Below are 15,441 nucleotides of genomic sequence, written 5' to 3' on the forward strand. Positions count from 1 at the left end.
AAAGCAGAGCAAGCGAGTCATCGCGGCGGTCCCTTTTTTGTTTCGCAATTATTATTAAAACGAATATATGCATACAGAAGATTTGGCCATCATATAGCGTGGATGGCTGTTGATATTCATATGTTTTGGTTCTGTCCTTGTTCTCTTGCGCTATTGTTAATGCCTACTCATTTGGATCTGCTAATCGACTAATCACAAAGCTTCTAAGGACACAGCGATGTGCTGAGAATGTTGGTTCAGTTCCAACCGGGCGGCAAGGTGTTTTTCGTTCACATTCATTTCATTTTGCCTTACCATTTCTACTTTTCAATTATTAATAAACAAGACACAATTTTGTTTGTGCTTTCCTTTGCTTCATTATCTCTTGGCTTCATACGGCTGTGATTAACAAACGTCAGGCTCCTCTGTCCCCCCCCCTTCCCCCCCCGCCTTATTTGTTTTTCTTTTTTTCGTTCGTAGCAATGTCCATAATTTTCGCAACAAAAGTGGGACAGGCTGATCACACATTCTTATTTACGCGCTGAGCAAGTAAAATCTCATTGAATTAGCAGATTTAAATGCCGAGCCATTATTTCAAATACTTATGTGTTGCGTTCTATGGGAGTACGCCAGGGGAAAAACCACATAAACTATATCTCATAACTGTCTCGCGTTACTGATAGGTAAAGTAGGTTGTGCAACAGATATATTTTTTCCAAAGCTCATAAAATTTTTACTTTACAGCTCGCTGTTCTACTTCCACCTTAGCTACTGTCACTTAGCGTGAGGTACGCCAACCAACTCATGCTTCGAACGAAATTCACAGACTACAGAGAAAAAAAAATTCCTTCAAGATGTTTTTACTGAACCGTACAAAGCACCGAGTATGATCTTCTTCCTCGAATCGGGTGTAATGAAAATGCGCAACTTGTACAAATGTCGTTTCACCGTACGGTTTATCCTCAGGATACAAAAATGGGGGCTTATCGTGAGCAAGAGGTGCGAATCTAAATGCAACAAAGAGTAATCACTTGTAGGACATCTTGAGTGTATACGCTTTTCTCGCGCGCAAATGTGGGCCGGATTCGGGAAGCGTTCCAGCAATGAAAACATTTCTTCTAGTTTTTAGCACGTTCGTCGCCATGACACATCCATTCCCAAAAGCGTTTTTTTTTTTTAATTATGGGGTTTTACGTGCCAAAACCACTTTCTGATTATGAGGCACGCCGTAGTGGGGGACTCCGGAAATTTTCGACCACCTGGGGTTCCTTAAAGTGCACCTAAATCTAAGTACACGATTTTTTTTCGCATTTCGCCCCCATCGAAATGCGGCCGCCGTGGCCGGGATTCGATCCCGCGACCTCGTGCTCAGCAGCCCAACGCTATTGCCACTGAGCAACCACGGCGGGTATTCCCATAACCATTCTCATATGAAGTGTCGAAACATTTAGATAGACAGCAGTGCCAAAAAAAAAAAAAAATTCGCCCACTTGCTTCCGAGGAGCGTTTTCGCGTACATAATACACTGGGACGTACAGTCAACCGCAAAAGTTTACGGGACGCAGGATGTGCCAAGAAGTTGAACTCTCGCGAAGCGTGGTTACATAGCTTCCAATTAAATGTTCCAGCATGTAATAGCCTTCGCCACCTGCACAGTGATTCATTAAATTCGAAGTGCCATGCCTTCACAGTGCAGGAATTCACATTTGAAGGGGAAACCGCATCCCGTAAACTTTTGCTGTTGACTGTACATGTCGCATTGCCCTAGAATGTGTTAAACCGGAAACACAAGATAATACGAACTATACGCGAAGGCCGGCTCGCCTACAAGAAAAGACAGTGGTTCATACTACGAGACATGACGAGGCTTCTCATCCACGAGACATGACGACGCTTCATCGGTGCCTTCATTTCACCTAAACACGGGGATATAGCGCGTGCAACCCAGCGTGCTCCCGTCTCACCGGCACACTTAAATTTAAACTTATTTACATGTACTCGCTGGGAGTTGCGGGTAACGTATAAAGTCGCATAATTAACATTTTCGTTAATTAACCATTAGTGGTTTATAATTAACCATTCGCTATGGGCAACTAGCGACTTTAGGTACTTCGATGCGCTGCGCGTTTTTCTCGCTGCTGCTTGGACAACGGGGGCTGCAGCTTTGCCAAGCTGCTTGGAACCCGCCTTTACTGCAGTTCCTCCGGCTCTGTTTTTTTTTTTTTTTAAATCAAAATAAATAGTTACTGGCATGATGTAATAGGAGAGGTTTTCGACTTGGAGGGGCAACGGCTACTTCTCATTTAGCAAATAAAATATTGTCATAAAATTTGGGCCCCCCACTGGACGTAGACTTTAGTGTCGCTGAGATCCAAGCCGCCCTGCATAAATTAAACAGCCGTTCTGCCCCTGGGCCCGATGGGGTCACTAACAAAGCCCTCCGTAATCTGGATGATGCCTCCGTCACCCACCTGACAGATTATATCAATGACTGCTGGCGTAATGGTGCCATTCCGCCGGCCTGGAAAACAGCAAAGGTCATCCTTATTCCGAAACCTGGCAAACCTTCTAGCCTCGATCATCTTCGCCCCATCTCACTAACCTCATGTGTGGGAAAGGTTATGGAGCATGCCTTCCTCACGCGAATTAACACCCATCTGGAAGACACTGCAGCGTATCCTCACTCTGTCATTGGCTTCCGGGCCCACCTGTCGACCCAAGACGTCATGCTACAACTTAAGCACCATATACTAGAAGATAGAACACGTACTACTAAAGCTATACTCGGCCTCGACCTCGAAAAAGCATTTGACAGCATAGCCCATTCCACCATTCTTGACCGCATCTCACGCCTTAATATCGGTGCGCGCGCTTATAATTACGTCAGAGACTTTCTGTCTAATCGCACGACCTTCCTTTCGGTGGGGGATCTCCGCTCCGACGCCCAGACTTTGGGCAGCGCGGGAACTCCCCAGGGATCCGTTATCTCCCCAATGCTTTTTAATCTTGTTATGATCGATCTTGCCAAGGAATTGCAGCAAGTTGACGGTGTCACCCACACCATATACGCGGACGATATAACCATCTGGGCCCACAAAGGCAGTGACGGCGAAATATAAACGGCACTACAATCCGCCATTGAAACAGTCGAGACCTGTATCCAAGGCACGGGGCTTCGCTGCTCCCCTGCGAAGTCCGAACTCCTTCTCTACAGGCCTACTCTCAGTGGCCGCCGTCCAAAATACTCCACCGCTAAACGCCATTACGAAGACATTGCGCTTCATCTCACGGATGGCAGCCCCATACCCCTCGTCACCAATATCCGTGTGCTCGGCTTGCTCATAGAGGCGAACGGAGCTAATGGCATGGCCCTCGCCAAAATCAAGATGAATACAGCCAGCACCATGAGACTTCTGAAGCGGGTCTCCAACCGCCGTGGGGGTATGAAAGAGGAGAATCTGCTCCGATTAATCCAGTCATTCGTAATTTGCCACATCACCTACGTTGCTGCGTATCTAAACTGGTACAAGGCTGAACAAACCAAGATCAACATCCTCCTACGCGGTGTCTATAAACAAGCCCTCGGCCTCCCCGGTTGCACCAGCACTTACCTCCTCCTTCAACTAGGCGTCCACAACACACTGGACGAGCTCATCGAGGCCCAACGTCGCTCTCAGCTGGAGAGACTCACTCTCACAGCGACCGGTCGCCATATCCTCACCTCGCACGGTATCACCTACCACCATCAACACGGCCATAAGCACCAGATCCCCTCCACCATACGAGTTTGGATTCACGCCGATCCTATCCCCAGAAACATGCACCCCGAATACAACCACGCACGTCGCACAACACGTGCCACGGTTCTCACCAAATCCCTTACTCGGCACGACGGTGTGAGTTTCGTCGACGACGCCGAATATCCCCACGGTACCCGCTTTGCAGCCGTCACCACGCGTGAAGGCTCTCTCCACCATGCTATCAGCCTAGTAACACCACACGCTGAGGAAGCTGAAGAAGTGGCCATCGCGCTAGCCACACTAGACCCAACATGCCATACCATCGTCTCTGACTCCCGCTCCGCCGTTATCAACTATATCAACGGTCGTATTTCACACCAAGCCTTGCGCATCTTGCAACAAGCGCCCCGCTCAACCGACCATCAGGTTACACTCGTCTCGTTCCCGGCTCATGTAGGCACCGTCCACCCGCACCTCCCAAACCTCAACGAGGTTACCCACTCCCTAGCGCGAGGCCTAGTTAACCGCGCGGGAGAAGGAGAGGCTGCCCCCACCGGTAGGGATCGCCTGACACGCTACAATGATCTTGTGAAGTCCTTCTACTTAGGGCGTAGAACCTTCCCCGGCCCACACAACAAACTATCCCGAGCGCAGGCTACAACTTTCCGCCTGCTACAAACCAACACTTACCCCTCGTTACAACTTTATAACAAGATCTACCCAGACATTTACCCCAATCCCACGTGCCATATCTGCAAGACACAGCCAGCCACACTTCCACACATGCTTTGGGACTGTACACACCAATACCCCGACACTAACCCCACGACCCTCTCGTCGAGGTGGCACGCTGCCCTGCGTAGCCCCTGGGCGACCCAGCACCGACGACCAACCCTGACGACCAACCCTGGGCGACTCAGCAGGCCTGCGAGGCGGCGAAGAGGCAACACCTCGACGTCCCCACGTGGGAGGCCTAGGCCCAGCCACATCTCTTGCTGGTTTCAATAAAGTTTATTCAGTCAGTCAAAATTTGGGCCAATACGTGTTCGCTTCGTTGCAAGATAGAAGCGAATCATTATTATTATTATTATTATTATTATTATTATTATTATTATTATTATTATTATTATTATTATTATTATTATTATTATTATTATTATTCATTTCTTTATACCTTAGCTCTTCGTGGTAGTTGCTTCTGGTTTCTACTTTTTCGTTTTTGTTTCAATATGCACGAGCACATCGACGTCAGCGTTGTTTCTGGATACGCTAAATGATTGATTGATTCATTCATTCATTCATTCATTCATTCATTCATTGCAGATACAAAATTTCCCGTGAGTGCTGCTGGTGAGGTGATGTTTAAACTACTTAGAACTACATTCGATTTCGACCGGATAATCATGCAACTGTCCTTACTTCGTTTTAATCGATGTTCGAATCGTGAGGCGAATTCGTAGTAATTTTTAGCATTCTTGATTTACTACCCATACAAGCATCGCTCGGAAATGGTTTTCTCTCGCCCACGACTATTTCTTGTTCCTTTCTTTTGCAATAACATAAAAGATAACATTTTATTTACAGCATTTCGTTTACTTGCGTACACTTTTTCACAGGCAATGAAGGTCTCCGGGGTCTTCGCTGCAGCGCTGGCATTAGTGGCGCTTTCGACTCTTCCAGCCAGCCACGCCGCGTGTGACGCAAAACCAAAGAAGCAAGTGAAACGTACGTAAAAAAAATGTATCTCTCTCACATATTGCCACAAATATTCATGATAACTTGGCAGTGACTGTGCTGTTCATGTTTTTCTCCTCTTTATACAAACCTGTGTTCCCATATGTTTTGCAAGATTGGTTACCTGATGCATTGCACTCGTTCAAATTAAATTTCTGGGATTTTACGTGCCAAAACAACGATCTCCTTATGAGGCGCGCCGTAGTGGTTGAGAGGGGTGGGGGGGGGGGGGGGGGGGGCAGATTAACGTAGATGTGGATCGATCCAGAATAATGTTGGGTTCTCAAGTCCTCTCGAGCCGTTTGATCAGCTTCTTGCCTAATCTCCATCAACATTGCTGCCAGCAATAATTTAATTCAATTCGAGTTCAATTGAAGTCTGACAACCTGGGAGTTATTGAACGGGCACCCAGCGCACGCTTCACGAGCGTTCCAGCAGTCCGTCCCTATCTCTATTTTTATTGCGCTCCGATTATCACGACTGCCACGCGGAAGGTGTCGCACGCGGGAAGCGTTGATAAACTGCCGTCTCGTTTGCGATATAGTTCTCCAGCTAAGTAGAACATACTTGCAGTAGCGTTTACGCAAATATGTTCGTGTCTGCTTACTTAAAAAAAATCATATAAAGTAGGAACCTGGTCGTCAGAGCGAAATTTACAGAAGAATGAAGAATGGGTTGAAGTGCATACGGCAGGCATTACGAAATCCTGACTGGGAGCTTACCACTGTCGTTGAAAAGAAAAGTCTGCGATCATTGCATTCTACCGGTGCTAACGTGTGGGGGCAGAAAGTCGGAGGTTAACAAAGAAGCTGGAGAACAAGGACCGCGCAAGAAAGCGAGGAATGAGAAATTTTTAGGCGTAACGTTGAGAGATAGGAAGAGAGCGGTGTGGATCAGAGAGCAAACGGAGATAGCCGATATTCTAGTTCACATTAAGGGAAAGAATGGAGCTGGGCTGGCCATGTAATGCGCAGGGAAGATAACCGGTGGACCATTCGCGTTACAGAAAGGGAAGAGAACTGCAGTCGACGACGGCAGGAAAGTAAGGTGAGGGGAGGGGGGTGATTAGGAAGTTTGCAGGCGCGAGTTGGAATCAGGTAGAGCAAGACAGCGATAATTGGAGGTCGATTGGAGAGGCCTTCGTCCTGCAGTTGACCTAAAGATAGGCTGATGATGACGATGACACTACGTGTCTGCTTACTTAGCAGAAACTATGTGGAAGATGATTAGGAGATCGTCCTTCCCCAAACTCTCGTTGCAGCCAAGGCGATTCCGAGCCTTCTGACGAGTTACAGAAACGGCTGGAAACTCACGGCGGAAATCAACGACCAAGACGAGGTGAGAATTTTCAAATACGCTATCGGAAGGGCAGCAGTGTGGGCATGTATGGGGCAGGCCGTGCCAGCGTAGGACTGTGCAACAAAAACTCACCCAAGACGAAAAGCACAGAAACAGTTATTCCTTAAAACACGTCAAATGCATTCATTATTACTTTTACTTCACGTTGCGTCGTGCTTGGCTGCATTCTACGTTTCGACCTGCGGCTGTAAGCAAATATTCCGGACGGCCCCATGGACACTCGTCCGGACTCTTTCCACGGCCTCTCGATTAAGCACGGCCGCTGGTCTCCGTCGACCGGGCCTGCTTCTACATTACCGAGTTAGGAAGCATTCTAACACGTTTGTTCGTTTCCGTCGAGTCATGGTACCTGTCTTTGCTCTTTCTCTAGAAATCAACGGTGTACCTGGTCGAGTACTACAACACCGAACGGAAGCAAGGCTTTCTGAGGTTCAAGCAAGACGGTCAGGGCGACGTGAACCTCTACTATCTCTCCGACACATCAGAAATGTTCGTCTACCAAAGTGAGCTAAGAAAATGTTGTGTAGTCTGTTTGCGTGCGCGTGTGTTTGTTTACGCAAGCAATACGATATCTTGTGCGCTGTTTTTCAATATGAAACCAATTTATCGTCTTCTAACGACATAGATTCAAGAGATCATTCGCGAATATATTTACGATAAACTGCCCGGTGGGTAGTCACTGCATACCGAATACACAGCAAATACAGTGTAGGGAATTAAACATTTTAAATCCTGTAAAAAAAACAGGGATAGAAAAAAAGAACAGTGCGGAGAAAGAGAGAGCAGCGCTCTAACTCAACCAGAATAAAAAAGTAATCCGACTTTCTTTTTAAACGAGAAACGCACTAGCATTCTTGCGGAGTATCCACTAAACTGTAGGGTACATTTTGCATATTCATACTAGACGTTTTAGTATCCTTGTGGGTATAAAAAGGATGCTTGATATATGACATAACACCCTTATCTTCGATAAGTATCAGGCGTCAAGTAAAATTGTTATGACTTATGAATGTATCCGTGTGTGTGTGTGTGTGTGTGTGTGTGTGTGTGTGTGTGTGTGTGTGTGTGTGTGTGTGTGTGTGTGTGTGTGTGTGTGTGTGTGTGTGTGTGTGTGTGTGTGTGTGTGTGCGTGTGCGCGTGTGCGCGCGCGCGTGTGTGGCAAGAGAAAGAGAAAACATTATGGTATCTGGGACAGACGACAGGAAAACTTTGTAATAACCTGAATAGCTTATACCACGTGGTTGCCCATAAACACGCCTGTCAGTCCACGTTACTTGGCGTGATTGATGCGTTGGTACTGGAGCCTATATTGCGTTTGAATTAATGTTTTGGCGAACTCCTTTTCCAGATGCCGATTTTGAGTGAGCACGCCACGAAAAATTCCGACCAACTGAAGGCTAACAGCTTCACTGTAAAACGCGATTTGCTCCTCTGCACTGGCAGGCGTGGAACAGTAGAAAGCTATTAAAATAGGGAAAGACAGAGACAAACCAAGCACATCCACGGCAATCTTTCACAGCACTGGATAACAGTTGACTCTTGTCAGTTCAAAAGTCCCTTGTGTCACTGAATTTTACTAGTGTTGGATCAGGTACAGAGTAATTATGTGAAGTGCGCCCCGCGCCACACGCACAAGCCTAATGCGGGCGTGAAGAATGCTTTTGTCTAAACATGAAACGAGTATGGAAATCTATCTGAAAACAGATTTTCAAAAATACTTTTCATTTTTGTTTTTGTTGTTGTTATAATTGTTGTTCTCGTTGTTGTTCTTGCTCTTGTTGTCAGAAGGTGATCGGAGCGAGAATACTAGAATTAAAGTAATAAATGAGGTCTATAATAGAAGTGTTCAGGCCCTCGCACAGCCTGCATGTAACCCGATGGGTGCGGAGAAGGAAGGAAACTGTGGATAAAATATTCTCTCTCTCTCTCTCTCTCTCTCTCTCTCTGCAGAAGGTTCTTGTAGAGTGGCGGATGTGCGTAACCCGCCCGATCCCATCAAGTCACTCATCCACGAGTGGCGAAACTGGCGCAACAACTTCACGCTCTTCACCATCTTGGGCCCCTCTACGCTTTTCGCCAAGGCCTGGATGGCGCAGAGCAAGGAGCTGGTAAGCCGACCCACTCTATCGCGTTTCATTACGCTCTCAAGGCGTCAGAACTTCGTTCTGAAGAATTCGCTCTGCTCTTCGCCATCATTCGCTCAGCTGGCTTCAAACATCATCATCATCATAATCATCATCATCCTATTTTATGTCCACTGCAGTACGAAGGCCTCTTCCTGAGATCTCCAATTACCCCTGTCCTGCGCCAACCGATTCCAACTGGACCCTGAGCATTTCCTAATTTCATCGCCCCACCTATTCTGCTGCCGTCATCGTCTGCGCTCCCCTACTCCTGACACCCATTCTGTAACCCTAATGGTCCACCGGTTATATAACATATGCATTACATGGCCCTGCCGGCTGAATTTTTTTTTCTTCTTGGGGTCAGTTAGAATATCCGCTATCCCCTTTCTGCTCTCTGATCCACGCCGCTCTCTTCCTGTCTCTCAACGTTACGCCCAACATTCTTCGTTCCATCGCACTTTGCGCGGAGCTTCGGACTGCGCATATACCCTTGAAAGCAAATGTTACACTTGTGTAGGCTCACTTCTAGACGTTGGTGTTGCTTCCGCCTTCCGGATTCGCCCTGACTTTATAGCGGGGTGAAAGGCGCGAGCCTTCGGTTACAGCTTCTTTCACGATTATGTTGATGATAATTTTTATTTGCATCGTGTTCGACACGGAACGGCTACAAATAGTTACCTACAGTCTGCTTGAGCTAACCAAGTTTTACTGTGTACACCTATTTCGGTCTGACAACTCGCCAATTAAACCTCTCTCCTTGATCGCTTCTCTGTCCATTAAAACCTTTGTCTCTGTGAATGTTAGTTGTCTATACCTGTAACGACCCCGGCTATAGTAGTGTTGCTTTGTTTTGATTTATTTTTTTCGACAGTGCTCTAAACGCATCTTTCCTATCTCGACCGCTGACCATTTATAAGGTTGCCACCCACGCGAATTGCAGCGCTTCTCGAAGGAGGACGTTTTCTGCGCGATCTCGTTGGGTGAATATTTTTTGAGGCTCCATTATGACGTGCCGAGTCTTTTTCCGGGCTTTTGTTGCAGCGAGTACCTGCCTCGACCTTTGTTTGTTTGCTTGTTAATTTGTTTGTTTTTATTTCTATTCTTTGCATCCAGTTCATTGTATGTGTTTCTCTCACTCTTATCGACAAGTGCCGGGAGTCTGTTGACAATTTCAAGTGCCCTACACTTGGTAGCATGGCGCAAAGGTTCCGCTTTCCGCCCGGACGCGTCCCACTAGCTGCAGTGAAAGTAGATTGACACGGAGCATACCGACTGCCCCGCGCGCAGTATTGTGAAACACGACCTACAATATTGCGCCGGCGCTCTTTTTTTAAAACGCGCTGGAGTAATGTTGAACTAAAGCGCTTTTATTACACGCGGACAGGTTGGTAATGGCTGTTCTGGGATTGTTTGTGGTGAGACCTTGAAGATATATTTTCGAGAAACTCGCGAAGGTTGTCAGAGTGATAGCTGCTGCTGCGTTCGGTAACAAGTTGCCTCCCGCGCGAATAACTCGGCTCCGATAGAGCGGTACCGGTTGCCCTTCAGTCTAGTTAACGTATACCGATCTCGTATGAAGTAATCGTGCAATTCCTACACACCAGAGTATTGGTGAGCCTCATGATATGGTGTCAACAAACTTCCCCTTGTGTTGAGACAGCTATGAGTAGCGCTGTTCGCTGGCGTTGTTCGTGTCTTATCGAGATTGTCCCTGCAAGACCAACCTTCGTCAGTAATCCTTGCGAGCGATTACTTGCGCATTACGGCAAGCGAGGCGCTGAAAACTTCAATGACGAACGCATCAGCCGCCATGATAAACTTTGCAGGAAAGCAGAACTGCTATTCAGCCTTCCAATGGTTCGGTTCACGAAGGTACGATGGGCTCGACCTCGTAGAAATGCGCTAGCTTTACAGTACGATGAACTACGCGCGGCCAGCGTTTACGTCTTTCTCTATCGGGGACTAACGCGTCCCGTAAGTAAATTCCATCTTCAGCGTGTGTCGGATAGGTCGACCAGACCATGCAACAGCGACGTAACTGAACATGCACCTAGAAGCACCAAAGTCTACATAAAGGGGAAGACCAAAGAGAGAGAGGAGGAAGCGCCTGGGCCATCAATCCGCGAACCTAGGTTCCTTTCACACCTAATCCCAAGCAGCGGCCGAGAGTCGTCACGTTCCTTAAAATAAAGGCTTTATTATTGCAACAGCAATTATCTGGACACTCCAGGCGCATTTCTCCCGTTGCCGTCGCCGTGACGTCCCGTATAAGTCCAAGGGTGATAACACCGTGGCTGCGCGCCTTATGCTTTATGTGCGAGGGTACGCCGACCATCGCGGCTCAATCTCGCGTGCGCGAGGGCAGAAAGCGGGGTGGAAGCGCGCCGTCTTCCGTCGCGCGCAAGGAACCGGGGAGGGGGGGGATGTAGGGGGTGTGTTGTACTTCGGCAGCAACTTCGTATGGCGCGGCCGCGAGGGCTTTATCTTCAACGAGATATGTTTTGGGGGCAGAGACTAGGTGGACTGTCGACTCGTAGCTTGTGTGTCTGTGCGTGCGTGCGCGTGCGCGCGTCTTACACACCGATCCCCATCAACGCATTCCCATGAACAGTCCCTCTTAGTGATTCCGCCAATGTAGCCGGCAGTTATCCGCATGCCGCGGTGCAACGCTCCCTATTTCAGACTATGGACGTAGTTCGCAATGCACTGTCACGGTACAGCCAGGGAAAGAGTACTTTGACATTGCACGTGGCGTATGCGTAGTTTTAGAGCGCAGCTTTTAGGCGTCCGTTCCTGCACTGAGCGTCGGCGTGCCTCGGCGGCGTAACTGAGCAGACGATCACAGCGAAGGATGAAAGAGCGAACGCGGATCGCAGCGGGGAGGAAATACAGTTAAAGCGGAGAGAGCGCGAAAAGGAAAGCGGAGGAGGAGGGTGCAGCGGAAGCATGAGGAAGAGAACGCAGAAAGCCACCTCGAAGTCCCGCCAGATGACGCTCGCGTCCGCGTATCCGTGGCAGTGGAGGCACAGGCCGTACGGGGGAAAGAAAAACAAGAACCAGAAAGCTAGTCTTCGCGCATACCCTTCGCCGCAAGCGCTTCCCGGTCACGGAGCAAGAAACATTTAGGAGTGGAAACTCCGCTGTTTGCGGCGACCAGAAAAGGTCACAAGCCCGCGGAGCCGTTATCGTCCTGGCGGCGCCTGACGGCCTGGAAAGAAATTACCGCCGTTGAGAGCGCGCCGGTACCGCCTGCCCGGGCGCTGCATTTTTTTTTTTCGCTGCGGCTTCTACGACGTGCCGCATGGCGCCGCCACTGTATACGGCCCCGTCGGCGCATACAACAATTGTGACCTTATCTGGTCGCCCGCGCTCGCTCGCGCTGACGGGAGTTTCACCTCCTACATGTCTTACTCCGTGTTCCCGGTAAAGATTACGGTTGCATAAGCCGCAGTTTGCATGGAAGCGGCAACTGTGTGGCCGGTCTATATATGCAAATCGGTTCTTGATTGGCCAGCTTTGCTGCTGCCACGTGTGTGTCATTTCCATTTTCTCGTGCACAACTGAGAAGGTGGTTGTTCTCCTTACAGCGTAGCTTTCTACTCATCCTGTTTCTTTAGAAATAAACGGTTTGTTGCGAGTAGCGTCCATGTTTGTCGTTTCTCTCTTTCTCGTTTACGTCTTTATCGCGCTCTTTTTCGTTCAGATGGAAACACACCAACTCGCCCGGCTCTCAGTTTTGATGGACTACGTACTGCGTCGTGCGTCGTGGCACTGCCAGTCGGTGCGGTGATCGTTACGATGCCTAAATATATCGCTAAATGAAAACATGTAGGGAGGTGCGTTGAAATTTCGCATTAATCTAATAGTCGGCGATATTTTTCAGTCATATTTAGCAGCCAACTGTCACTTTCTTTTTAACTGTGTACGCATTTTATCTCATTTGTGTGTCATCCTCACCTGTGTGTGTCGTGTGTAGTGCACATTGCTTTCACATTTCGATTCTACATCCAGTTGTTATTATCTGTGTGTCATTGTTATCTGAGCACTTAGATTTATATATCTGACAGTATCGGAAGCTCATGCGCCCTTTCAACTCTTGGATACAGTGTACAATGCACACAACAGCCTGTTATTATATTTTACATATCCTGTATCTTCTTTATCTTGAACCACGCCAGAACCTCTTCTACGCCAATTTCTCGTCATGTTTGATTCTCTGTCTCTGTGCCGCCTCACTGTTTTTCTTTCTTTTCTATTATATTGTAAAAGAGAATAGCACTCACTGCTTCAAGATGACTACGTCTCTTTCGCTTAGATATATAAGCATAAAAAAAGAAGGTTGTTCTTGCACTGAAGAACGCTTTCTCGAGAAACCATTCGTTTCACGGTGCTCTCCGTTCCAAACAATGAACCTTACGAACGATCACTCGCAATTTTTTTATGGGCGCGTAGGCTTTTGCAGCGAGAAATTTTTGTGAATTATTAGTTTGATTTTTCTCAGTTGTTATTCACTGCAATCCACGCAGTATTACCAAGGACCGGGAGAGCCAATCCGTGGCATTAAGAGCTTGCAGTGGGCTGCGTGCTACCCCGGAGACGACGACCCGACGCTGGTTTGGTTTGCAGGTGACGATCTTTGTCACTTATGCACGACTCAAGCAAGCAGATCATGCGTTGAGTAGAATGACAATTAAATTATGGGGGTTTACGTGCCAAAACCACTTTCTGATTATGAGGCACGCCGTAGTGTAGGACTCCGGAAATTCCGACCACCTGGCCGGGGTTCTTTAACGTGCACCTGAATCTAAGCACACGGGTGTTTTCGGCATTTCGCCCCCCCATCGAAATGCGGCCGCCGTGGCCGGCATTCGATCCCGCGACCTCTTGCTCAGCAGCCGCGTAGAATGACAATAAAGACAGCAGTGCGCATCGCTTTAAGTTTTGTGTCATTCGTGTCACCGCTTCACAAAACAATTCTCTTTCCCGGTAGTTCTGCATTTCAATTAAAAGAACAGTTCAATTCCGCTGTGCTTATCGTGGCTTCATTTCTGCTCGCTTTATACGGGTTGCACTACACATTATCGGTTTACGCCCAATGGCGCAGCAAGGAGATGGTGCATCGAACAGGTGTCTCCTCCCCCGCCCCCCGTTTTCATGTGGGACTTGCCCATCCCTCCTCCTCATCTCTCACACTCTCCTTCTCCGATCAAAATTGTGCCCCTCCCCTACCCCTACCCCCTACCCAAAGTAGAAAAAGAAATTCTGGCTACGCCACGTTTACGTAATATGTGTTTCTCAATCCAATGTTTTCACATTTGCTCGAGTACGGCGAAGCATTGAGCAACAGAGTGCCACTAACTTTGTCGCGTTTAACGCTTAACTATTTGGCGAGTCACCGACGAGCCTTTCACGGTTATCCAGTGGCCCGTATACGCATACCGCAACAGCCCAAAAAACGTGCGTCTCGCGGTGCCTTTCAGATCCCGAATGGGACGCGGGCTACGGCACGGGAAAGTCCCTGCCGCTCAGGATCACCACGGGGCGGCGCACAATCGACATCATGATGATGCAACCTTATCAAAGCGACGACGACGACGTCTTGAAGGTGAGGTAATTTTCATGTTCTGGAGGGGTCGTGTTACTTGCTTTCATCTGCACCCGGTTTTAAACTCACACTTTCATAATTCACTGCACGCCTGTTGTTATTATTATTATTATTATTATTAGGAACAGCACTAGTACTAACAGTAGTAGTAGATTTGAACACAGGCTTTCTCTTGCACTCCCCATTCCCCTCCCCACGTGTAGGGTAGCAAACTGGACTTAGTCTGGTTAACCTCCCTGCCTTTCCGTCTTCCCTTCTCTCTCTCTGAATACATCCATATTGACTCGTGGACTTGTTTATCGTTTTCGGGTGAGCGCTTTTCACCGTCTAACAAATGTTATCGCTCAGCGCGGGACGCGCTTGCACGTGTCGGAAGTTTCTCTAATGTTATCCATGGCTCTATCCGCTGTCTGTTGTTGCCGAACACTGTGTAATCTGAATGCATGTGTGCGCGACGCTAATGGGGTAGATACTTTCTAGAAGACACGCGGGCGCCAGCGATTAATCTGGAACGTTCGGTGGCTCCTGCATAAAGGCCGACGCGCTCGAACTACGGGACAATATAATTGACCGAGATAGATACGAGGTTAGCTTTTTATTTTTTTTTTTCAAGGTCCGATTGGTCGCGCAATGAAGACCACAGTGAAAATCTGGTGACCCTGTGTGCAGATGTGTTGCGCAGTGTCCCTAGTGTGCCCGTCGAACGCACGAGGGCGCAGTTGTCAATTCTGAGCGCACAGTGGGCGCGTAAGCGTGCCTGGAACAATAGTCTCTCCCGCTAAGGGTGAAGTGCGTGCTGTCATCCAATTTTTGCATGCTGAGGGGTGCAATACAGCCGAAAGTCATCGACGAATGAGTAATGCGAACGGTAACAACTTTCACGAGTGACAGCATAGTG

General features: G+C 48.1%; 1 protein-coding gene across 1 annotated transcript in view; it reads left to right on the top strand.

The window, feature by feature from the left end:
- The window catches only part of LOC142557451 (uncharacterized), a 43,927-nt gene that overhangs the window by 631 nt on the left and 27,855 nt on the right, over positions 1-15,441 (top strand). The window contains exons 2-7 of the mRNA XM_075669301.1: positions 5,336-5,444; positions 6,715-6,791; positions 7,183-7,315; positions 8,763-8,920; positions 13,465-13,564; positions 14,419-14,543. Of these exons, the coding sequence (XP_075525416.1) occupies positions 5,339-5,444; positions 6,715-6,791; positions 7,183-7,315; positions 8,763-8,920; positions 13,465-13,564; positions 14,419-14,543 (699 nt within the window). The 5' untranslated portion in view covers positions 5,336-5,338. The remainder of the gene's footprint in view (positions 1-5,335; positions 5,445-6,714; positions 6,792-7,182; positions 7,316-8,762; positions 8,921-13,464; positions 13,565-14,418; positions 14,544-15,441) is intronic.

The sequence above is a fragment of the Dermacentor variabilis genome, chromosome 9 (assembly GCF_050947875.1).
Source record: "Dermacentor variabilis isolate Ectoservices chromosome 9, ASM5094787v1, whole genome shotgun sequence".
Classification (NCBI taxonomy): domain Eukaryota; kingdom Metazoa; phylum Arthropoda; class Arachnida; order Ixodida; family Ixodidae; genus Dermacentor; species Dermacentor variabilis.